Source organism: Lissotriton helveticus, chromosome 5_1 (genome assembly GCF_964261635.1).
Source record: "Lissotriton helveticus chromosome 5_1, aLisHel1.1, whole genome shotgun sequence".
Taxonomy (NCBI): domain Eukaryota; kingdom Metazoa; phylum Chordata; class Amphibia; order Caudata; family Salamandridae; genus Lissotriton; species Lissotriton helveticus.
The window spans coordinates 226,657,795-226,683,492 of NC_136065.1; the positions used below are offsets into that span (position 1 = coordinate 226,657,795).

Here is a 25,698-nt window from a genome sequence, read left to right on the forward strand (position 1 = left end):
AGCCGGGCGTATGTGACGATCTTGGCGGTGCAGGGAAATCGAAAATGGAATAAAAAAGTGGTCAGACCAGATAACCGGGAAAGGATCACTTATGGCTAGTCCGTCCAAGTTGGTACAGATTAGGTCAAGAGTGTGACCGGCTTTATGTGTGGGGTTACTAATGAGTTGGTTTAGTCCTCCGTCTGATAAAGTGGATAGAAAATTCGAAGACGTGGAATCCGAGGGATTATCCACGTGGAGATTAAAATCCCCAAGGAGGGTAAAGTTTGCATAGCGCGATGTTGCTTGCAGAACATAATCTAAGAATACGGGTAGATGGGATGTTTTAGAGTTTGGGGGGCGATAAACTAAAAGACCAGAGAAGGTGAAATTGGCCGCTATTTTAATACAAAAGGGGAGTGCTTCAATGTGTTCCAGTTGTATGTAAGGAAAGGAAGAAATATTCCAGTGAGATCTGTATATTATGGCAACTCCGCCTCCAGGGTGGGAGCCCTGTCTATTAGCGCAAAGTATACAATAGCCGGGAGGTATGGCTAGGTGTATAGCGGGGATGGTTTCGTCCCCTAACCAGGTCTCAGTTAAGAATAGGAGGTCCCACTTTTCCTCTTCTAGGGTTTGGGCAATGTCGAGGGAGTGTTTTACTAGGGAGCGGCAGTTAATCATACCAGACTTTATTGAGAAAGAGTTAATAGTAGTCTGGGACATGAGGCATTCATGCCGTGAATCATCAATGGGTTGTCCTGGACTACAAGATGTGAAAGGTAGACGGGGGTAAAAGCCTGAGGTAAAATAGGTGCTGGGATACAGTGTTTGGGCTTCAGAGTCTTAAGCGTAGCACTATCGTAGGAGATGGGGATTGAGGAATCGCTGTGAGAGACCGTGCTTGCGTCTGCGTCCGCATCCAGGTCGCGGACGGGCGCAGACGGGCAGGACTCTGGCACGACTCCGGCGCAGGTCCGGCGCGTCCGCTGATCGCGTCCGCTGCGCGGAGGCATTGCCTTCCGTTTTTATAGTGGCCAATAGAGAGCGTGGAAACGCTGCCCCAAACCAAGATGGCCACCAAAGTCGATTCTACCTGGCCGAGGCTCGGCTGTCACAGCGCCCAAATCGGCTGAGGGTGATCCGAGTATCAGGGTGAGTCGATAGCGCTTAGTTAGTCAAGCGGGGGGCAGGAGGAAGATTACCGCCACTTCTTGAATCAGCAGGGTAAAACAATTACAATTTGTTTGAACAGTGCAGCTAAGCTTCGTGTTCAAGCCGAGTGCAGTGGGGTTAAAAGCTGGGAATTCAGCGAGGTTTTTAAAAAGTGCAGAAAGTAATAACAATCAAACAAATAAAACAACTACCTCCCGGCTTCCGCCTCAGGAGGGGATTAAATGCACAGCGAATTGGAGTGCTTGGTCAGGGATATCCTTTTATAGTGGGCAATAGAGAGCGTGGAAACGCTGCCCCAAACCAAGATGGCCACCAAAGTCGATTCTACCTGGCCGAGGCTCGGCTGTCTCAGCGCCCAAATCGGCTGAGGGTGATCCGAGTATCAGGGTGAGTCGATAGCGCTTAGTTAGTCAAGCGGGGGGCAGGAGGAAGATTACCGCCACTTCTTGAATCAGCAGGGTAAAACAATTACAATTTGTTTGAACAGTGCAGCTAAGCTTCGTGTTCAAGCCGAGTGCAGTGGGGTTAAAAGCTGGGAATTCAGCGAGGTTTTTAAAAAGTGCAGAAAGTAATAACAATCAAACAAATAAAACAACTACCTCCCGGCTTCCACCTCAGGAGGGGATTAAATGCACAGCGAATTGGAGTGCTTGGTCAGGGATATCCTTTTATAGTAGCCAATAGAGAGCGTGGAAACGCTGCCCCAAACCAAGATGGCCGCCAAAGTCGATTCTACCTGGCCGAGGCTCGGCTGTCTCAGCGCCCAAATCGGCTGAGGGTGATCCGAGTCTCAGGGTGAGTCGATAGCGCTTAGTTAGTCAAGCGGGGGGCAGGAGGAAGATTACCGCCACTTCTTGAATCAGCAGGGTAAAACAATTACAATTTGTTTGAACAGTGCAGCTAAGCTTCGTGTTCAAGACGAGTGCAGTGGGATTAAAAGCTGGGAATTCAGCGAGGTTTTTAAAAAGTGCAGAAAGTAATAACAATCAAACAAATAAAACAACTACCTCCCGGCTTCCGCTTCAGGAAGGGATTAAATGCACAGCGTATGCCATTGGGAGTGAGCAGCTTCTCGTGTGAGTCGCATTGGCTGTGGCCGAGCAGCATTGGTTGGAGCACTTACCAGCCTCTTCTGGTGTGATATTACCCAGTACAACACACAGCTATTTTGATGTCTTAAGTTCAGTCTTGAAGATAAAAGACGCAGGTGTTGCAGGCAGACAAACCCAGCCACCTTCACTGCCACTGGAGGTGTCGTACACGCCCCTGCTCCACCCGCCACTCTTGACTTGCCAGCACTGGATGCCAATGCAGGGAGGGTCCGCCATGTGTACAGAACAGGTTCCTCAGATTCACAAGCGTGTGAGAATGCCCGGTGAGGTGCTCACTTGTGGCTGGAGAGGAAGGCGCGCCTTGTGAAACCATCCCAATGGCACCTCAGGAATGCAGATATTTTTAGAAGTTGTATTTAAGGACAAGGACCGTTCCTTAAAGATCATTACACATGTGGTCCTGCTGGAGTCACAGGTCAGTTCCGGAGCCTGTGTGGAGCTCTGAGGATCTCCAAAAAGAGCAATGGAATAGCATGCCAAAATATAAACAATCTAAGCTAGAGAAGATACGAAACCACTCCTCTCCTTGTATAAATGTATACATTTTCAACAGAGTGAAGCCAGTTGGCATCAAACCTCAGAAATATCGTTTTCCTCAGTCATGAAGGACGAGGCATCAGCTCTTAGGCGCGCACACTCCAGGCCGAGGCTGGGCAAGGTTTGTCCGGCAAACAGATTTACAAGAAAGTGGCGCAGTGGTACCACTAGCCCTTTGGCTGCACCACGATGCGGCACTTTCAGAGCACAGAATGCGACTAATTTAAAATGATATGCCGCATTCATGTGCTCTCCCCTGCGCTGGCACACAAACAGCTGCCATGCGCCGGCACAGGCACCCTGCCTGCGTTATGGAGGGATTGTTTTCATGCAGGAAGGGGCACCTTCCTGCATGAAAACAATCACTACATGCATTTTCCTCTTTCAATGTGTGCTGTAGAATGCAGCACACATTTAAAGAGGAAAAAACGAGGAGAAATCAAAACATATCTCCTCGTTGCGCCTCGCTACGCCCTAGGGTGGCGTAGCATACTGAAGAATTTCCGGGTTTACAATTCCTCGCAAACCTGGACATTTGTCTGGTTCCATGGATGTTGCGTGGGAACACCCACGGCAACACCCATGGAACGCCCCTTTCACGCAAAGTGCTGCATGTAAAGGGACCATATTTACAAGGACAGGAAAAGCCACGCAGGGTGGCTTTTCCTGTCCCTGGAAATAAGGGGCAGAGAAATGCGCTGCCAGTACGTCACAAAAAGCGACGTACTGGCAGCGCTAGGGGCTTGTAAATCTGGCCCCCTGTCTCTCGGGTGTGTGGACTCACTGCACTAGGCTTCAGTGCTGGGCATGGCTTATCAGGGAAACAGAAACATCCTGTCTCTCAGGGCTTAGACTCACAGCACTAGGCTTCAGTCGTGGGCACCGCTTATCAGGGAAACAGAAACAGCCTGTCTCTCAGGTGTGCAGACTCACTGCACCAGACTCCAGTAGTGGGCACTGCATATCAGTGACACAGAAACATCCTGCCTCTCAGGTGTGCAGACTCACTGCACTGGGCTCCAGTGCTTGGCATGGCTTATCAGTGAAACAGAAACATCCTGTCTCTCAGGTGTGCAGACTCACTGCACTATGCTCCAGGGATGGGCACGGCTTATCAGTGAAACAGAAACATCCTGTCTCTCAGGTGTGTGGCCTCACTGCACTAGTCTCCAGTGCTGGACATGCTGTGTCAGTGAAACAGATATATCCTATCTCTCAGGGCTTAGACTCACAGCACTAGGCTTCAGTCCTGGGCACGGCTTATCAGGGAAACAGAAACATCCTGTTTCTCAGGGTGAAAGAGAAAAAGTGTCTCTCAGGGTGTGGACTCACTGCACGAGGCTTCAGTGCTGGGGATGGTTCGTCAGTGAAACTGAAACTTCTCGTGTCTTGTGTGTGAGCCTCGCTGCACTCAGTGCTGGGCGGGGTTCGTTAGTGTAACAGGGACATCTTGCCTCTTAGCGTTTCATTACACTTCGATGTACTGCTGGGCGTGGTTTGTCAGTAAAACAGAAACAACTCCCTTGTTTGAAGCGACAGGGAACTAGGCGTCGGTCCTTTGTCTGGCTTATCAGTGAAACAAAAACGTCCTGTCTCGTTGGGACAAATAAAAAAAATAACAAGTCTATTTGCGCGGACTCTGTTTAATTTTTGCAAACCATGTTTACTTGTGAGAACTGTTACTGCCGCAGGGGTTGGTAGAACTGCCGGCTTTGTAAGGGACACAAAAGGGGGTGGTGATGGACGGAGCATCTGAACCAATCAAACACTCACACCCAGTCAACAGATCTGGGTTTAATCCATCACGTTCTTTAGCCCACTCTGCCACCCCAGTTCAGACATGGCCATATGCAAATCAGTCTGACCCTGTGCCTCATGGGAACAGTCCAGCCCGAACTGCCAAGTCATGCCTTCCCTGGACCGGATTCAAGCTTCCTAGGACCGGTTTCTGGCATTCCAGCCGTCTTCAGCCAGGCTTGCTTGACTCCAGTGGCAAAGTGAGCAAGGGACTCACGTCTGAGCATAGCCTGACAACTTATGGTGGCCAAAGCGGTACAAAAGGGGGTGGTGATGGACGGAGCATCTGAACCAATCAAACACTCACACCCAGTCAACAGATCTGGGTTTGATCCATCACCGTTCTTTAGCCCACTCTGCCACCCCAGTTCAGACATGGCCATATGCAAATCAGTCTCACCCTGTGCCTCATGGGAACAGTCCAGCCCGAACTGCCAAGTCATGCCTTCCCTGGACCGGATTCAAGCTTCCTAGGACCGGTTTCTGGCATTACAGCCGTCTTCAGCCAGGCTTGCTTGACTCCAGTGGCAAAGTGAGCAAGGGACTCACGTCTGAGCATACTCTGCCAACTATGGTGGCTAAAGCGGTACAAAAGGGGATGGTGATGGACGGAGCATCTGAACCAATCAAACACTCACACCCAGTCAACAGATCTGGGTTTAATCCATCACCGTTCTTTAGCCCACTCTGCCACCCCAGTTCAGACATGGCCATATGCAAATCATTCTGACCCTGTGCCTCATGGGAACAGTCCAGCCTGAACTGCCAAGTCATGCCTTCCCTGGACCGGATTCAAGCTTCCTAGGACCGGTTTCTGGCATTACAGCCGTCTTTAGCCAGGCTTGCTTGACTCCAGTAGCAAAGTGAGCAAGGGACTCACGTCTGAGCATACCCTGCCAACTTATGGTGGCCAAAGCAAGAACCGGTATCTGGCATTTCAGCCATCTTCAGCCCGGCTTGCTTGAATCCAGTGGCAAAGTGAGCAAGGGACTCACGTCTGGATGGAATCACAGAGCAGCGTACAAGTGGGGGAAGACTGTGTAGGAAGACACCTGAGGCACAGGGTCAAGGCTGATTTGCATATGGCCATGTCTGAATTGGGGTGGTGTGGTGGGCAAAAAAATGATGGATTTAGGCCCAGATCTCTGTACTGGGGTGAATGTATGACAATGTTCTGCATTCTGTCCATCAACTGTTGTTTTTGCATTTGTTACCCCGAGTGGGACGGGTATGCTCAGACGTGAGTCCCGTGCTCTCCACACCACTGGAGTCAAGCTATCCTGGCTGAAGACGGCTCATAGCCAGAAACCGGTCCTAGGATGCTTGATTCCGGTCCAAGGAAGACATGGCTTGGCAGTTCGGGCTGGACTGTTCCCATGAGGCACTGGGTCAAGGCTGATTTGCATATGGCCATGTCTGAATTGGGGTGGTGTGGTGAGCAAACAAACGATGGTTTTAGGCCCAGATCTCTGTACTGGGATGAATGTATGACAATGTTCTGAATTCTGTCCATCAACTGTTGTTTTTGCATTTGTCACCCCGAGTGGGACGGGTATGCTCAGATGTGAGTCCCGTGCTCTCCACACCACTGGAGTCAAGCTATCCTGGCTGAAGACGGCTGATAGCCAGAAACCGATCCTAGGATGCTTGATTCCGGTCCAAAGAAGACATGGCTTGGCAGTTCGGGCTGGACTGTTCCCATGAGGCACAGGGTCAAGGCTGATATGCATATGAATTGGGGTGGTTTTAGGCCCAGATCTCTGTACTGGGGTGAATGTATGACAATGTTCTGCATTCTGTCCATCAACTGTTGTTTTTGTTTTGGCTTTGTAAGGGAGGCCCAGGTTCGAGCGTCGGTGTTCAGCTCAACATCCTGTGATCTTGGGCAAATCACTCACCCGCCTAAAAAAAGCATCCCAATGCCCTTGGGCTGAGCTAGTGCTGTATAAAACTGCAAACATTGTGAATTTTAAAGAGTCATAAACCTGCACTCACGTGAAACGGCAAATGTGTAAGTGCAGGTATACTGGACTCCTCCCACTTTCAAATTATTCTCATTCAGTTTAAACTGAAACTGATCCTTGCTATTATTAATTTCTATCATAACAACTTCATTCAGAATCATGTGAATGTAGCGGTACCGCTAGAAAAAAACTTTCAGCCACCTTTTAGGCGAATTTAGCCTTAGGTCAGGGTACTTTGTAATCTGGGAGGGGACTTTAATTGCAGACTATGTCTAGTATCAGATCCGGCGGCATGTGAGCAGATAGGGTGGGCCATTGAGGATTCCTCCCATTTCGAGCACACCGCTTGAGGGGATATGTTAAATTCAGTACTTAACAAGATGTCATTTAAGTTAATGCTCAAGCTTAGTGGCCATCCAAGCTCAGGACACATCTCCTTTCCGGAAAGAGGTAAAGGCCGACCAATTGATGTTGACGCACTCTTCCAGTCCTACAGGTCAAAGACTATTCAATTTGTTATTGCACAAAACTGCCTGTTGTGCACCGCTATCCCCTATGTCTGTTTTTTGATACAGGCAAAGACACTCAGCAACAGGTGGTAGCCCTTAATATTCCAATGACATATAGTACAAACAAGAGGATCACACGCAAATGGGCCATGTTAGACCCCCCGCCATATCTTAGAGGGATTGTTAGCAACAGATGGGGGTCAGGTATTAGTCTAAACAATGAGCTTAACCCTAACATCATGTTAAAAGCATATGAGGAAATCACCCAGACAACTACTGACCTCCTCATCACTCCTAGTAGGAAAAGGGAAACTAGGCTGATTGAGTGCTTAGGTGGTTTGATAGAAACTGTTCTAACACACTGATGCGTGCCTCAAAACAAGCTCACCGTGCCAGGGGGTTGGTACGCACAAGTACAAACAGGCCATTATCCAGAGGAAAAAAGACATTAGATGTGAAGCTTGGAAAAAATTACATGCAGCTGGCGTAAATAAGGATCCCTAATTATTTTTGGAAACAGTAAATGGCCCACTCTTCAAAGATGATCATTATACACACATAGATGCCACCATCACCCCACAAGATTGGGTTGAGCATTTTACAAGGGTATATAGTTGTAACCGCAGATGTGATAGTCAGTCTGACCAAGATTTCCCCGCAATCACACGTGTTAGTATGGCGATAGACCCGCCCAACGACAAGGAGGGGGGTCTGTGCACTAAATTGCACCCGGAGAAATAAGTCCCCGGGCTCTGATGGTGTACCAGCCGACCTCTTCCAGATCACCCTAATCTGTGGGGTCCCCTGCTGGCAAATATTATGAGGAGTGTGGCCATGGAGGACCCCCCAAAGGCTTGGCTATGCTCACACATGACACCTATTTTTAAAAAAGACAACAGAAGGAACCCCCGATGCTACCACCCAATTTCCCTAATCGACACCACAAGTAACCTTATGGTTAGAATTTTACTTGATCATCTGGAAACTTGGGTACAGGATGGGGGTGCTTTTCCCAGATACAAAATGGGTTTAGGCGAGGACTAGGCACTGTGGAGCAGGGCCTTAATCTCCATCTCATCATATCCAAATACACTGCGGCCAATGATGGCTAGGTTTTATAGACTTGACATCAGCATTCGACTGGGTGGATAAAAGGAAATTGTGGTTCAAGATGCTTGACCTGAGTATTGGAGTGGGACTGGGTCACTTGCTGGCCCCTATACATAACGGGGTGACGGGCAGTGTGAGGTATGGGAAGAATGGAGAGCTTAATGACTCAATTGGCCCCTTTCCTATTCTGCCTATACATCAACAATTTAGAAGAACATCTTAATCTAGAAGAGGCTGATGTACCGAAGGTTGGTTCTAGGAAACTACCCGCCCACCTATACGCAGGCGATTGTGTCCTAATTTCAAGAACAAGCCTTGGATTACAAAAACAGCTAAATAGATTCTACCTCTTTATGAATGGTCTGGGTCTTTTAACCAACACCTCTAAATCCCACGCTTTGGTTATTAGGAAGACATGGATTACCCTGAAAATACAATACATCAACTGTAACCAACTTTCACACTTGCCCACAATCTCATAACTAGGAATACCCTTTGATCAAAAACCCACATGGTCTTCCCTGACTAAGATCAGGAAGCTAAGGCTCGAGCAAACCGCTGAGGCTCTTTTTAGATTTGCTGGGAAGCTAAGCAGCAAACCTATAGATGCTTTGATCAACATCTATTCTACACACTGCCTTTCCACGGTGACACATGGAGCTGGGGTATGGGATTACTGTGATATTGCCGCTAGACAGGTTGCTGAAAATAACTTCCTAAGAAGACTTTTGCCTGTCCCAAATAGCCTCCCCATATATCTCTGCCCTGCAGAATTGGGACTAGTCCTGTTAGAGGACCATGTTGGATTAGCGCCTCTAATGCTCTGGAGAGCAATCTGTGTCAAACAGTAAACTCTGCTCAACCAGGCTTTAATCGACTGTAAATCCCTGGATAAAGTGCAGCACCTGACCTGGTTGCAGTATGTAAAGGAGCATCTTGCTCTAATGGGACTGGAGGATTGTTATCACAACCCACTCTTAATGACTACCATCCCTAAAAAGCGACTAAAAGTTTGTCCAACAAGGCCAAGGGAAAGAATCAAGTAAGAAAAACGTAAATGATTTCCTCCCTCTCGACACACCAATACCATGAACCTTACCTTTTGTTTCCACTCTTCCACACACAAACATTTTATCTAGCTAGATTTAGATTTGGTACAGCTCACAGCCGGGTCTCCTACCCCAGTACTGCTCATCGTGAATCGCTCTTGGATCCTTGTCCGTGTGACTCTACAACAAGTCGGTCTCTCTTACACTTTCTTTTTTTTTTGTAAGCTATATATTGATCCGAAGAAGTGATTGCATTATTGAAGCATTTGAATATTAGAAGCTGCAGGAAGCCCTATGCTATCTACAGCTTCTTCAAACGGAGTACATATGTCTCATGGTTTACACATTTATATTCACTTTTGTTCGGCTAAGAAAGTTAGTGGGGAAATAAATATCCTTCGCCCTATCTGCTGTAGTAAACACTGCAAATCTGGGAAGGACCATATTGTATTGCACCAAGGCACTTTATTCTATTTGTGTTTACATCTGCGCAATGCACTTCTCTGGGGACTCTAAATCTGCTGTTGGTGTTTTATATGCAAATATTAAAGCGAGAGCTCGCCCGTGTGCAACCATCCATTCATCCTTAATTGCTATGCGTATATCTGCTCTTTTACACTCTTGACATATTTGGCATATGGGCTTGGATGGTGCAACCAGTGGATATAGTTCAATTGTTAATATTTTCTTTATTAGATTCATTTGTGGGTGTAGTACCTGCTCTAGGCAGATTTTTTAAATATATTTTATGACATTGGCACATTAAATGTTTTTACTGTGATATGACAACTAATAATATGCTGTTTTAATTTTCATTGTTTTTTAATGTGATTTCATTCTACATCTTGTTTTATTTTTCATGGTTATATTTCTATATACCGAATAACAATTTATTAAATTCAAAGTCAAAGGAATACATCTGTTTTTAAAAGAAAATATTTAGCTCTAGTGGAGCGAGTGGGAAGTTAGATTGGAGACCTCTTCTTAGGTGCACATACACTTTGCTTCAGTGTTGCAATTCTTAGCCCGAACTAAACTCCTTTTAGGTGTGCAGACACAAAGTCTGTTACTAGTTGTAGAGAGAATTCCTGTCTGTGAAGTGTGCAAACTCATGGAATAGGTTCTGATGCTAGGGATTCGCACACGCAGACCCCACCCACTAAGGCGGAGGAGCGTCGCCCCACTGCTGCAAAGCAGTGAAAGAAAGAACAAATACAAGGATAATATCTTGAGGTTATCATTGTATTTGTTTGCTGCGCTTCTTTGCGGGGTGGGCGGGGCTGCTCTGCTCTCAGAGGAGGGAAGGAGTGGTTTGCCCACTCCTAAGTGCACATGACTGTTGGGCCGGCCCTCTTAGGGCGACTAAGCAGTCATGCGCACTTCGCATAGTCTCCATGTAGCCTGCATTGTAGCCTGCATGGAGAATATGTCCATGCCCCCATTCCCCGGCTGAGAGCCAAACCATGGCGCTCAGACCAATCACAACGCTGCATTGCAGCGTTGTGATTAGCTTAGGGGAGGGAGCCTGGCTGCTTCCTGGTCTGGCCGCCAGAGAGGAGAGACTGGCACGACGTGAAAGAGTGGCGAGAAGGTATGGTTTTTTCTTTACATCCCCTCCCCATGGCCCGCCCCGCCACTCCCAATCCATGCGGGCCGCTACTGCACAAGCTTGAATAGGCACCTATGCTTGCACTCAGCAAACCCAGGCTTGGACGCCCACTCTAGGAATTGCTTGCCAGTGAGTAGGAGCTCTCCGCCTCTGAGGAGTGCAGGCACACTGATTGAGATGCTGTTTTGAGTAATTGTTTGTTAGTGACAGAGAAGCTGCCTTACCTATGAGGTGTGCAGGTGCTGGTTCGAGGAATGGTTTGTTAGTGATTTAGAAGCTCCCTACCTCTGAGGTGTGCAGGCACACTGCATGAGGAGCTGGTTCGAGGAATGGTTTGTTAGTGATTCTAGGAGTGGTTTGTTAGTAATAGAGAAACTCCCTGCCTCTGAGGTGTGCAGACACACTGTATGAGGTGCTGTTTTGAGGGATTGTTTGTTGGTGATAGAGAATCCCCCCGTGAGGTGTGCAGACACTGTATGAGGTGCTGGTTTGAGGAAGTTGTCTGCCTCAGAGGATTGCAGACACACTGTATGTAGTGCTGTTTTGAGGTATTGTGTTTAGTGATAGAGAAGCTCCCCACCTCTGAGCTGTGCAGACACACTGCATGAGGAGATGGTTCGAGGTTCCCTGCCTCTGAGGTGTGCAGACACACTGTATGAGGTGCTGTTTTGAGGAATTGTTTGTTGGTGATAGAGAAGCTCACTGTGAGGTGTGCAGACACTGCATGAGGTGCTGGTTCAAGGAATGGTTTGTTAGAGAAGCTCCCGCATCTGAGGTGTGCAGACACACTGCATGAGGTACTGGTTCGAGGAATTGTTTGTTAGGGATTCTATACGTTTTTTAGTGATAGAGAATCTCCCCGTGAGGTGTGCAGGCACACTGAATGAGGAGTTGGTTAGAAGAATGGTTTGTTAGTGATTCTAGGAGTGGTTTGTTAGTGATAGAGAAACTCCCTGCCTCTGAGGTGTGCAGACACACTACATGAGGTGCTGGTTCAAGGCTCTGGAGAAGCTGGGATTATCATCTAGATTTTCTTACCAATCTCTAGAATCCCAGGTCGGGTCGACTGAACCTTTTTCCCTGTCATAGAAGCGTAAAGGGAAGATTCTCTATGTCATAGTTCAAACAACTTTACAATACAAATCCAAATTAGACCCAAAGGACCACTGCCTACGAACTGAAGTTTTGAAGAGTTATTACAAAGCCAAAAATAATTGAATATACAAACATCTCAGCAGAAGATTCAAGAAATTGACTGGCACTAATACAAAAGTAATTCTACGTAAGAGTCTCAACGGACTCAGAATAAAAACCTAAGTTAGTTCAAGCAACATTAGACATACCATTACTGCCAATGTCAAAAGTCTGGACTGCATTTACAAAAAGGAAAGAATCTGGTTAGACTGTCCCTACACTAACTCTAAGGTGACATCCCTAATTTATGGTTTACCCAGCAAGAATAAAGGTGTCAGCTGTGAAGACTCCCTAAGAAGTACATTTACTTCCTAATAAGTCGCTTTAATTACTGAGCTCATTCTAAGATGCTCCTTTCTACACTTTACTCTGCCTTAAGTTCACAAATTCCCTACATATTGTCTTTCCCAAGCCCACTTTCCAACTCCTAGTCTGCTGTCTGCTCTCTGCTCTCTACTTCGGATTGACTCTCCACTACGCTATGCTACACCTGTCGGCCCCTGGCACACCCCAACCAACACCCGCAAGAGTCGGTGGAGCCTCACAGCCAGTCACATCCAAGTCCCCCACACCTGTCCTGGACATCACCATCACCCTGGCACCGCAGTCCCCCTACATCCAACACAATGCACAGGAACCGCTGGAGACCAAGCAAGGACCATACGCCATAGCCGGATGCACGCACATGTTGGGAGCAATCCACTGCACACATGTCCCACCTGTGCCCGCTGGTGACACAGCGCACAATCAGCGCAACAGGAAGCACACATCACACATCAATGTGCAGGCAACATCAGAACACCGTGGGACTTTCACTAATGTCGCCTCCAAATACACAGCCAGTGTGCATGATCCCTTCACCCTCTCACAGTCCATTAGCAACCAGCGTTCCCAGGGTGGCACCAAGGGAAATGCATAGCCCCTTGGCAAGTTCCAAATGAACACCCCACTCACCTCAACTCTACAACCATGCAATCCACAACTCTGGCAATGCACACGTCACAAAATCACAACCAACATGCACAACAACATGCCCACCCACCAACCGGCGACACGTGCTGCCACAAACCCTATTCAACGCCAGCCAGCCACACGTGCTGCCACAAACCCTGTTCAATGCCAGCCGGCGACACGTGCTGCCACAAACCCTGTTCAATGCCAGCTGGTGACACGTGCTGCCACAAACCCTGTTCAACGCCAGCCGGCAACACGTGGATGAGGGACCGGGTCTACCCTGCGGACCAGTAGGTCTCACATCCAGCACCTAGTCGCGTATCACGAATGGCAGAGTCCACACCAGTGGTCACACGGAGAGGAGTAAGAGGAAAATGCGGCCCAGTCCGGACGAAAGCCGGGTCACAGTCATGAAGGTGACCAGACATGTGGTGCCACTGAACCTGAACTATGCAGGCTGGTGGGGCCACCAATCTATGCCAGCGACACTAGGTGAATGGCCCGTGCTGACCGGTGCCTCCGGCCTACATTGCTCTAGGTCCTAGGCTGCACTCGAGTGGGTCACAGATTTAGAACTGAACATCGAGTATGCAAAGGCAGATTACATATAATTGCACGCAGGGACAGGTGTAAGAGGATGACACCTTGCATCTAGGCGGAGAGAAAAGGATCATTGTTACGTAGGTGTTCGTACACTACCGACAAATGCCCTGGTGTCACTAGCGCTGTGCATCGCGAGCTAACGGCACGTGGCTGTGGGTCACTGCTGACCTCTTCCTCCGGCCTACACTGTGGTCCAGTAGGTCACAGACTCAGGATTTAGCAATGGCGGAAATCATATCAGTGTACCGGCATCATCGCAGACTGCATCCCCTCTCAGACCCGATGCCTCTAAGTCTGTTCCCCGACATTCATGGACACTCACTGTTCGTACATTGGTGTCGTCTGAGTCGATGGACTAGGGGCTAGTTTTCATCCTCATGTAGCTGACAAGGAATTGGTGGTGAAACGAGGCTTGCGTTTTCCACCCCACAATTTGCTGCCTCCGGATAAAATCAAACCTTTCAGCATCATGACCTGGAGGACACCTTCCACTGTCCCCCGCAACGTACACCTCGGACATTGATGGTGACCTTCTCAGGTCGCTTGGCCCATCTGCCTGCACCACAAGTCACCGTCCTGTGGCTTGGTGCCTGTGCTGGCCACAGTGCATCCGGGGCCACTAACTCTGTACTGGTCTGGTCCGGGACCCCCTCAAGTCAGTAGGACTGTTTCCACCTGCTGTGGGATCATCAAGGTCCTCAGAAAAATCGCTCACTACCTGTCCCCTGAGGCCCGGAAACTGGCCACTGTGGCCTTAGTCTCTTTGAGACTTGACTATTGTAATGCCCTCTACGTGGGCATTAATAAGAGTCTTATCTATTGCCTTCAGATGGTTCAGAACGCGGCTGCAAAGATGGTTCTTAACCTCCGCAGACGTGCCTTGGCATCAGCAGCCCGTAAAAGCCTACATTGGCTCCCCATTCAATCTAGGATCTCCTTTAAGATTCTTTGTCTTGCCTACGGGGCTCTTCATGGTACAGGTGCTGAGGGTCTTAGGTCACTTATACATCCGTATGCTCCTTGTCATTCCCTTCGCTCCTCTAGCAAAAATCTTCTTGAGGTTCCCAAGTTCAATAAGGCCAAATGGGGAGGTAGAGCGTTTTCTATGGTTGCTCCTAGATTGTGGAATTCCCTCCCCCCCATCTCCTGAGGCAACCTTCTATGGCACTGTTTCGCAGAGCATTTAAAACTTGGTTTTTCTCTGAAGCGTATCCGTAAGATCGACTATTCTCCATCTGACCTGCTTATGCGCCTTGACGCCCTTGGGCTAAGTTGCGCTTTGTAAGATTCCATTCATTCATTCATTCATTCACATTGGATGGCCTCTGAAACGTAGGCCTTGGGGTCATCAACGCCATTTCTCTGTGGCCTTGCGCTGTACGCAACCTCCAGGCTTAAATGCGTCCCACCAGGGCTCACACACCAAAGCGAGTCCAGACCGGCCCAGATGTCGCATCACCGCAGGAGGCGCACGCCACCAACACAAGGACCCCTCCAACCGCCAGCTGCCAGAGTTAAAACGGTGGTCCTCACAGACTTATGGAGTTGCTCAGACCTGTTGTGGATGCCATCATCGGCCTGATACCCTGCTCTGCACTCCAGGTGCCAGTGACTCAGTGCACGGCAGGCCATTGTACGTTGCTGATTGTGTTTTGTGCTCTGGAGTGGTTGCGCAGCTATGTCACCTCAAACAGTGTGGGGGCCCTGAGACGTTGATGGGGAAGATGAAGCAGGTCTAACACACCCCACTGCATCTGCATCAGGAATATGTCGAAGGGACACAATCCGAGACTTTTTCTTCACATGAGCGCCCTCATCTCTAGTGTCCCAACCCGAGTGCACTGCAACTCACGGACACTTCTGTTTGCATGTTGGCTGTCCTCTGGACTTTCTCTAGCTCACTCCATGTTGCTCAGCAGTTGACTTTGTTATTCGTGTGTTTTCTGTTTCCGTTGCACTGGTGTCCAATATTCAAGTGGTTGCCAGCAGCAGCCATTCCGTGAGGAATGGCTTACACTCACCCCACACACATCCAGCACAGGTGTCACTGTACATGTGGCCCTGCCAATAAAGGGGCTGGGCGCATGTGCATGTAGCTAGTTCAATGTGATATCTGCATGTGTCCCTGTGGTCTTGTTGTATGCATGATGGCCCTGTGCCCTACGACGTTACATTGTGCTGTGTACATCGGATGCAGACAGGTCACCGCAGGCAGCGGGTTGGAGCTTGAACATGTAGCTTTGTCGTCACCCGCCCAATTTGTAAGGGGAGTGGCCAGGGCCGTCATACGCAGAGCCAACATGGGTGAGTGACTGCTATTTGAGCGCCCCTGGGCGTGGTTCTATACTGTGAATGTGCATCTGCATGTGTCTCTATGGCAGTGTGGGTCTCCTTAGTGGGGTGTGGGTGGTCCCTGAAGGGTGATAGACACCTACGTATGTGTCCTGGTTCGCATTCCATGTGTTCGGCCCCCAACAACACCTGTTGGGCCACCTCCTTTTGGCATGCTGACACATGGCATTGGGGTGCCATGTGTGGGTGGGTGAAGTGTTGTGAGCCAGCTGTGCTTGCGGGTGTATTCCTGCTGTGTGGTCGGTTGCAGGCTCAGTGTTCTCCTCTGAGTAGCTTGGCTGTCCTGGTCATGGTGGGGGGTTGTGTGGGATATCCATGGGCCGTTGTAGGGCGTTGTTGTCGACGGTGTTATTGTCCTCTACGGCATCACTGATGTGTTGTATTCTGTGCTCTGCTGAAGGTGTTGTGTGCCCCTCTGCGATGTGAAGGGGAGGTGCGTGTTGACTTTGTGTTGACATATATGTTGGCGCATTGTGCTTGTTTGCATGCTGACTGTATGGCAATGTACGTTGTGACTGTTTGGGGGATGCTGGATTCTTCTGCGGGACAGTGTATATTTGGACTACATGACGGATGTGAGGTTGTACGCGTACATTTCCAATTCACAGTTTCCGGCCCTGTCAGATGTAGTAGGCATGTTTCTGTGCATGTGCGGAGCCAGTTGTGTCCTCTGTTCTGCAGTGTCGGCTATGCGCGTTGTTCCACGTTGTCGTCTATGTGGGCGTGCTGTTCGTGCTATGTGTGTGTGCTGCTGTGTGCCAAGGGGATCTGGAACTTGTTCCTGGGTGATTGTGGGTGTGCAGTGTGCTACACATCGTTGTGCATGTATGCCATTGTGCCCATCTCCCCGGTTCCCCAGTCCCTGTTCGTTGCACTCCCTGTTCATGTTGTATCAGCTCCTCTCGAACTGTGTCCCTACTCCCTACTCCTTGACGCCGTCTCCACACTGATGACTGTGGCCTGGGTTTCCTCCAGCTCCTCCGGTGGCGCTGCACTGCCACCTCCTGCCTCTGTTGCTGCCTTCCTGTTGGCAGCAGGTTGATGCCTGGTTTAGGTAGTCACGTCATTTGGCCTCCTGGATGGGCCTTCTCGGCACTCCGCCTGCAATCCAGGTGTACTGCTAGTGGATCAGTTGCTGGTAGTGTTCTGTCACCTCCGTGACACTAGTCTTGTTTTCCTGCGGGCTGTCTTCCTCTCACTCTTCTCCTTGGCCTTCCTCGACCCCGTTGTTCCTTGCTGGTAGTCTGTGGGGGTTGTGGGGTTCGAGTTGGCCTCTGTGCTGGGTCAGGGTGCATCCATGTTGCTACGTGCTTTGGCTTGTTTCTGGTGTATTTTTTCTGTGGTTTTTATGGTTCATTGTCCCGCCAGACGCATGGGATTTGCAGGCCTGTGGCTGGTTTTCGCTAATTTTTGTACCGCGGTTGGCCTCATCGGATGTATTTTTGCGTTTGTGTATCGCATTTTTGCAGCGTGGCGTTGCATGCTTCCGCCGCGTTGTAAATTCCACGTTGAGACTGGGTTCTTTTACCGCAATAGGCTGCAAGTTGAAAGTTGCGTTACGCTATTCTTGTGGTAGTTATCACGCGTTCTTGTGAATATACCCCTGTATGTATAAACAGTTCTAAAGTAGCACTCATAAATAGTTGATTTCCCATCTTGCCCTTTACAGCTCAACTGTCAATCACATACTGTAACTGAGAATATACATGGAGCGAGCAGTGTGGGGAAATAGAATCATAAAAATGTTACCAGTAATTTCTCCATAAAAGTATACAAAAACAGGCGTAGCAGCTCTAGTAATAAGTGCATAGTTCTGCATGAATTATTTCTCATTTATCATCTTCAAATGACCTATAGAAGCACAATAATTTTGACCGTCATTGAATACTAATTTCACTTTCTAAAAAAAAACCTCTTTATTCCCAAATATTAGCTGAACATTTAGGTAAATAAACTCAATTCCGCTGCAAAAAATGTAAAACATTTTTAAACAACTTTGCCACCCAAATACAGGTTTTTTGTTTTCAGAAAATCCACAAGGTTGGTCTCCAAAGATCTACTTGTTATTTTCATCAAATGGTTGAATCCCGAGCTGCGGCCACTTGTATGGACTCGGTGCCCCCAGCCTTGTCAGCATTGTTTCCCTGCACCATGCATGCCTGGAAGTGTAGGAGTGGCCTGCGGGAGAGCAATTCGTTTTTTTTTATTTGTTATTTTATATAGCATGAACTCCACCCGACATTGTTTCAGAGAACACACACAGTGAGGAGGGGAGACAACCAGGAATGAGTCAACTCTGAGTTCACTGGGGACATAATAAAGCTATTAATATTTACAGTACAGCGTTTTTAGGTATTTCAGTGGAGAGGTACATTAGGTGGGCAATGGTGCATTACACCTTTTTGGGGTGGTCGTGGGCCATAAGATCTTGTTCACTTGCGGTATAACATGGGAGTGTTTATAATTGCTTTTTTGCACATGTATCAAGGAGGGAAGCTAATGATTTACTATGCTATGTAGACAGTAGTCTCAGCTATTTAGATGGATTCTTTTTTATGACAATGAATTTAAGAATAGGTCGTTGTCTCTTTTAAAAAAGGGTTTAAATTGTTTTAATGGTATTTGCTATTCATATTTCTAATCTATATTGATCAAACATGCTCTTGAACTAGTTTTTAAACCATATACATTCAGTATTTTATGATATGTTCTGCATGATGCTTGTATGACTAACATGTCGAATAAAGCTTGTTTGGATTGGATTGGTACTGTACAAGGTTTGAGAATTGCAAAGGAGTACAGTACAAGAGCATAACAAGTTAAATACTAGATAATGTCAAATGTAAATGTCAAAGTTTCTTATATAGCGCCTTATCACCGCAAGGTCTCAAGGCGCTTGCTTTGGGAACCCGTCCTGGCTTTTTCCCTGTGAGATAACCCCTACTGGGCATCCCCAAGGTGAGAGCCAGGCATCCCGCCACGGGGGGCAGTAGTGGAGATTAAGCAAGCTATTGCCCAGAGTTGCAGAGTGTGAACCCGTGATTCGAGTAGGCACCGAAGCGAAAATTATCGAATCCATGGAAATTTGGGCTCAAGACCCTGCCGCGTCGGGAATTGAACCCTGGTCCCGGGTCGGACCTCTGCTTCAGGGTCTGCCTCCTCTAACCAGTGAGCCACACTTCTCCACCATAATGGTGTCTTGTCTCGTAGTCATGACAGAGCAAATACTATTTAGCAATTCGAAATATGTCCATGATTAGCAGGGGGTAGCAATATGAGAGGCACAACAATATGAGGGTGCTAGAACCTAAATGATGCAGGATATATATATATATTTTTTTACCGGTTTATACAGCGCAAACTCGACCCTAAGGTATTTGAGTGCATTATATAGCACCAGTTACATTACACAAGGACACATACATTTTTGGTAGGCTTGGGAAATTACGTGATTTGCCCAGATACACAGGATGTTGAGCCCACGCTGAGACTCAAACTGGTCCAAATTCAGCAGCTCTGGTCATTAGGCCGTTTGGGTGGAGAGCGATATACTCTGGATAGTCGAGTACATTACAACATCACAGGTACAAATATGTAGATGGAATAGAGCAGCAGCCTGTATGATGCACCATTAGTGATACAAGTAGAAGCGTATGAGCACCAGAGGACTGCAACTAACTACACTGGGTCTGGCCTGGTGGTACAGTACATAATGCATCCACTACAGGTATATGAGTTTGAATTAATGGTCATAAATTTGAATCCCGGTGGGTCCACTTAGCCTTCCATCCTTTGCAGGTCGAAACTATAAGTATTATTGAGTTGGGCAACAATTTATATCTGTTATTCAAGAAGTCCAAAACATGTGAGCATGTGCTTTACAAATACACATATATTGTGAAGATCAAATACTACATGAATACATCTAGAGATAGAAAAATGCAACATGCGAGACCACTGGTCATACAAGTATGGGCTCATGAGTAGAAGAGGACCCAGTAGATATAGGCTAGGTGAATTTGTCTTGCTTGAGGTTCTGTGCTGTGCTTCAGGTTGTGTACATTGTTGCTGCAGTTAGCCATGTATGTGTGAGGAAGATTGTGTCACACATTCTTCCAAACTTTAGATACCTCATCCAGGACACGCATCTATCTTTAAGGGTTGCGGTTGTTTAATATGGCCCAAGGATAACAGTTGATTCAAGTCATACTGATGTAGGGGGGCTCGCTTCCATAGGTTCGAACAGTAAAGACCAATATATAGAGAGCCGGATTCAGTGGAGTGAAACACTCAGTCACTTCTCTTTACATACACAGGGTTCAAGATTTTGTGAAGATTTTCAATAGGCATTTTTGGCCGCTAGGCTCCCGAGTAGGCTTATATTTGATTGCTGCTGTGGAGTTTTAGGATTGATAGGGTGTGTTAGTTTGCTGGACATGCAGGATTTTAGGAAGTAGGCTATGTGAGCAGTGCTTGCATATAAAAGAGTTATTTTGACCTGAAGATTACTTTTGTGGTCCTACCATTTGGTACTAATGAAAAAGCAGAATATTAACCCAAGGAAATATGACAAGTGTTGGGAGGTTTGTGGCAAGACATGTAGACACGTACCCTACACTTGATCTGGGAATGCCTGGTGGTGGATTTAGATCTGAGACCAGACGGATCGAGACTGTCTATCATGGTTGGTCATGGAATGGCACTTTTGTGTCTGCCACTGTCTTTGGAGATTAGGGGCCAGATGTAGGACACCAAATACCGGTCGGTAACGGACGATTTCGGCCGTTACCGACCGGTATTTGGTGTTTGACATGTAGGGGGCATTTCATTTACAGAATCGGTATATTTACCGATTCGGTAAATTTACAGATTCTGTAAAATACCGAATCTGTAAATTTACCGAATCGGTAAATCCAGATGTAGGTGGCACTGAAAACAGTGCCACAGGCCATTACCGATTCGTTATTTACCATGTAATGACGAATAACGAATTCCAGTGTACATGCACATCTGTGCATGTACACCTGTGCCATATGGCACACAAGCCAAAATCAGGGGTGCAACAGGGTGTCAAAGTGACACCCTGTTCCCCTTGCAAAATCGGTAATTTTACCGAATCGGTATTTACCGATTCGGTAATTGCCTGTAGGCCCATAGGAATCAATGGCAATTACCGTATCGGTAATTACCGAATCATACAGATTCGGTAAATATTACCGAATTTTTACCTACATCTGATTTACCGAATCTAGAATACTAAATCGGTAAAATTCGGTATTCTAGAGTCGGTAAATCAGATTTACCTACATCTGGGCCTAGATCCCCAATGCAGCGGAACCTGCGGTCAGAGCCTGACTTACTAGATGTCTTAGACGAAGGGGCTATGCCATGAGGTTCAGGTCAAACCGATAGAAAGGACCTCTAATGAATGAGTTACTGCTTATGATAAATTCAACATAGACTAATAGAACCAGATTTGGGTCAAAATGTTGCCCATCATGAATGATGTTTCATCAAACACAACACGGGTGAAGGGCGGATGTTATATTATGTTATAAATACTTAAAATACTCTATTCACTCCAATGAGTATCCCAGAGTGATAAACCAATTGGTCATCAAACATTTGATCTGAGAAGGAAAGCAGGACCCAAACCTACAAGACTAGTCAGCCAGGTATTCAATAGTGCTTTGAAGATCTCGATATTAGAATCTTTTGTCATAACTGGTTGTCATGCCCATTTCTAATGCCCAGCTAGGAGTCAGTTTTTCCACCTATTATGACACAAAATATTGTTGCCCGCGATCCTAAAATAGGATATGGTTGAATATTTAAAAACAATTATAGCGGGAGCCAGTTATTCTAGACTAGATTCATGTAGTCTCACTCAGACAAAGTTCATTTCATGCTGCAGTATGTTTTAACTGTCAGTTTGGGTTTTTATGTGGTTGTAATAAAGAACACGAGCAGAGCATTATGAAAATTGACCAAACACAAATTATGGACAGGTCTTCAGATATTGCAATGTATAGAAATAAACAGAATTTCAGCCATTTTAGAGAAAATAAGGGAGTTAGGAGGGAAAGAAGAATTCCTTCTCTTCCCTTTCCCTTGTACTATTACACATTCTACGATGCTTTGGCCATTGTCTGTGGTTTACTGATTTTTATAATTTTAGGAATTGGGCCTTTTTGGGCCAAAGCATGCATTTTTGTAGCGTAAAGTGAAATGTGCATCCATTTAATCAGGTGTCTTCCTACACAGTCTTCCCCCACTTGTACGCTGCTCTGTGATTGCATCCCTGACCTTAGCACTCTGTAGGGGGCAGTAAGGTGGCATTAGGTTCGGTGCAATAGTTCTAAACAAAGGATATATTCCTGCTGGCAGTGTGTGTACTTTTACCAATGAGATCTGTGAGCCAAGAGCGGTGATAGTTCTTCATACAAGTTGACTCTTTCTGTCCTCTTTCTTTAGGCCAGCGATGATGGCGAGAGCATCGGGAACTGCCCCTTCTGCCAGCGCCTCTTTATGATCCTGATGATGAAAGGAGTGCCATTCACCCTCACCACCGTGGACATGAAAAGGTCTGTCTTAAATTCACAACAACATGGAGGTCTGAATACATTGATGAGGGTGACAGTGGTCATTAAATGAATGAATGTAGCATGCAATCAGTGAAGTCACGCAGAACTCCGTTGAGCTCCAAATGTATTACCAATACTTTTGTGTTTCTGTCAAATTGAACCATGAGACCAGGTCTTGCAGGAACTCTAAGGGCCATATTATCAAGAAAGGGTGATCCATTATCGCCGCTTTTATTGGCAGGAAACTGCAGCTAAAGCGGAGATAATGGGCTTGGGTTAACACCAGAACCTGGGCTTCTATGGGAATTCACAGGGGCATATTATCAAGCCCATTATCGCTGCTTTAGCGGCAGTTTCCTGCCGATAAAAGCGGCGATAATGTATCGCCCTTTCTTGATAATATGGCCCTTAGTTTTAAGTCTTCTCAACTAACACATTTTGGGGATAACACTCACCCTTGTTGATGGTTCTTGTACCGAAGAAATACTTAATGGTTCCAAAGATGCATGTGTCACTCATTCCTGCACCCACATCCTGCCTACCATGCTCCCCCTTAATCTACTCTCAGGTGATGGCTTGTCTCATGTTTTTTTCAAAACATTCTTTCCCCACCCCAGATGTCCTGACGTGCTGAAGGACCTGGCGCCAGGATCTCAGCCTCCATTTCTGCTTTACAATGGAGAAGTGAAAACAGACACAAACAAGATTGAGGAATTCTTGGAAGAGAAGCTTCGGCCACCGAGGTAATGGGCATCAGTGATAGGACATGGGGTTAAAGGGTGCTTATGTAAAGTTTATCAGTCACCATAAATGTCATGCTTTTAAGCCACCCAAGGGGTCCTGAAGAGGATCAATAGGGCAATGTTCTGGTTTGAGCCAGAAGAGAGAGCACCGGATGTGTACACTGACACCTTCACATGTGATGCTTCTTACCATAAGATTCATCTTGGTACTAACAAAGATGATTCCTTCCTCACAGTTACCCCAACATGACTCCCAGGTACAAGGCATCTTCCACTGCCGGGGATGACATCTTCCAGAAGTTCTCTGCTTACATCAAAAACTGCATTCCACAGAGGGAAGAGGGTAAGTGCAGAACCCCAAAATAAGCATCTCTGTTTTAGGTGGGACGCGTTTATCCAGAAGGTGCTTCCAGTGATAGCACAGTTGTAGCTTCATAATCGAAAACATCTTGGTGCTCGTAGATGAAGATATTCAGAAATTCTATTTTTGTGATAGGTAGCTGCATCAGTAGAGTTCTGTTAGTACTGGTTTCCCTGGACCACCGTGCACATCTCAGATTCCAAGCCAACAAGAAATTCTTGTTCTGCATTTTTCCAGGCATCGTTTGCAAGTGTTATACAGGGCCATGAGAGAGATAACTGTTTTTGGTTATTAAGCCTATAGGTGACTTTAAAGTTTGTTTTTCATTTTATGTTTTGCATAATACTTTTGTACAATATAATATTGATTCAGATTATTCTATTACAAAAGATGCATACATATATTAGAGACGATGTCCAAGTGATTTTTTCATACAGTACGGATTGAACATTACATTTTGCTCTGTTTACAGATTAGCGCTTGGCACGTAAAAGAATGGATGACTTCCACATTATTTACAATACTAAGAGTTGCTCGTTTCCACAGCTCATAAATACTCACTTTAAATTGCTAGATTTTCTGGCTCTACACTGTATAAGTCATGAAAAACAGAATTTACATTAAGTGAGTTTTCTGACACAGGTCACAAGTTCATCAGTGGGGTGGTCTTGGTCTCACAAACATGGTATCATTCCAACTGGTATGGCCTCTGACCATCCTCATATCTGGGCATCATGGCTTCTATAGATCCAGCACCATCAGCCTATTGCTTATTCTGAAATTCCTATTTACAACCTCAAGTTTTGGAACACTGATAAGCAATGTGATTCCTTATTGACAGGGCAACTTAAGTATCTTCTACTAGATAATTACCTTATTTTGTGGGGTTCTTTGAACGTGACCCTTTATTTGTTTATTAGCAACTTTGTGTAGTGCTATGTGTTGCTTTTCGGTAATTTCAGAGAGCTGACCGGTAAATTAATATTGCTTCATTGTTGGTAGGGGAAGTTAGTGTCCAGTCGTTTGGGATGAGTGGTCAAGTCCAATATTTTTAAGTGCAACCATATCCCATGTTGACCTCCACGGAAGGCTAGTCTCAAGGTGTCATTGTTTAGGTGTGTCCTGAAGAGTGAGTGGTTCAGTTCAGATCTTAGTTTGGGGCCTAATGGCATTCCATGTTCATAGCACTTGTACACACAGAGATCTGCCACCACGTCCCATCCTCTGGAATGATCATTGGTCGACTGAAGGGCAGACCTTGAGCGAAGCTCTCTGGTAAGAAGCTTGAATTTGATGCTAGTACTCAGCAGTAGCCAGTGGAGGGTTCAAGAGTGTGCATGTGATGCAGTCCCACTTCCAGACATTAAGACATATTAAGGCTACCTATTTTTGGAAACTTTTGAGCCTGGCAATGAGTTTCTTAGGGAGACCAGAGTAGACGATGTTACAGTAGTCAACGCATGTCAGGGTGAGGGCTCTCATCAGCCTAATCTGATGTCTATGGGTAGTCTTTGCAAAAGAGGTGAATTTTAATAGCTGTTGACAGGGCCGTGGGCTATTGAATTGGGCTGTTTACATCTTTGCACTCTATGTTCTTCAACAAATCAATCGATAACGTTCTGTCGCCTGGCCAACAGTTGATCGCATCATGGATATCAATCAGATATAGTCAGATCCACCTTCTACCAATCTGTGTTATTCATTCTTATGGAAACAGAAAACATGATAAATGTCTGCCACCGTATATACATATTTGCTTAAATACAAAAAGTGTAGATCACTAAAGTGCCATTATTTGCCACATATCGACGGACCAGCGGAGCATAGCACCGAGGAGGGTGCTGAGGGAGCCTGTCGTTGCCTGCCTGCTTCTGCCGCTTCTGCCGCTACGCCTTGCCGGACCCGCTTCGCGGGTCCCGCTTCGCGGCTAGTAGCGGTCACTTGCACTTTGGGAGGGGTTTTGTCCTTCTGCGACCGGCAGGGCTGCGAGCGTGAAAGCGGTGGACTCCAAGCTCCAGGAGTCCCCGCGCGCCCGTGTCCACCTGGGCTGCTCTCCCTGCCGGCT

At 46.8% G+C, this 25,698-nt stretch overlaps 1 protein-coding gene across 1 annotated transcript in view; it reads left to right on the top strand.

The window, feature by feature from the left end:
* CLIC3 (chloride intracellular channel 3) overlaps positions 1 to 25,698 on the top strand; it is a 105,837-nt gene that overhangs the window by 64,296 nt on the left and 15,843 nt on the right. Inside the window, exons 2-4 of the mRNA XM_078642052.1 lie at positions 22,420 to 22,529; positions 23,147 to 23,272; positions 23,509 to 23,615. Of these exons, the coding sequence (XP_078498178.1) occupies positions 22,420 to 22,529; positions 23,147 to 23,272; positions 23,509 to 23,615 (343 nt within the window). The remainder of the gene's footprint in view (positions 1 to 22,419; positions 22,530 to 23,146; positions 23,273 to 23,508; positions 23,616 to 25,698) is intronic.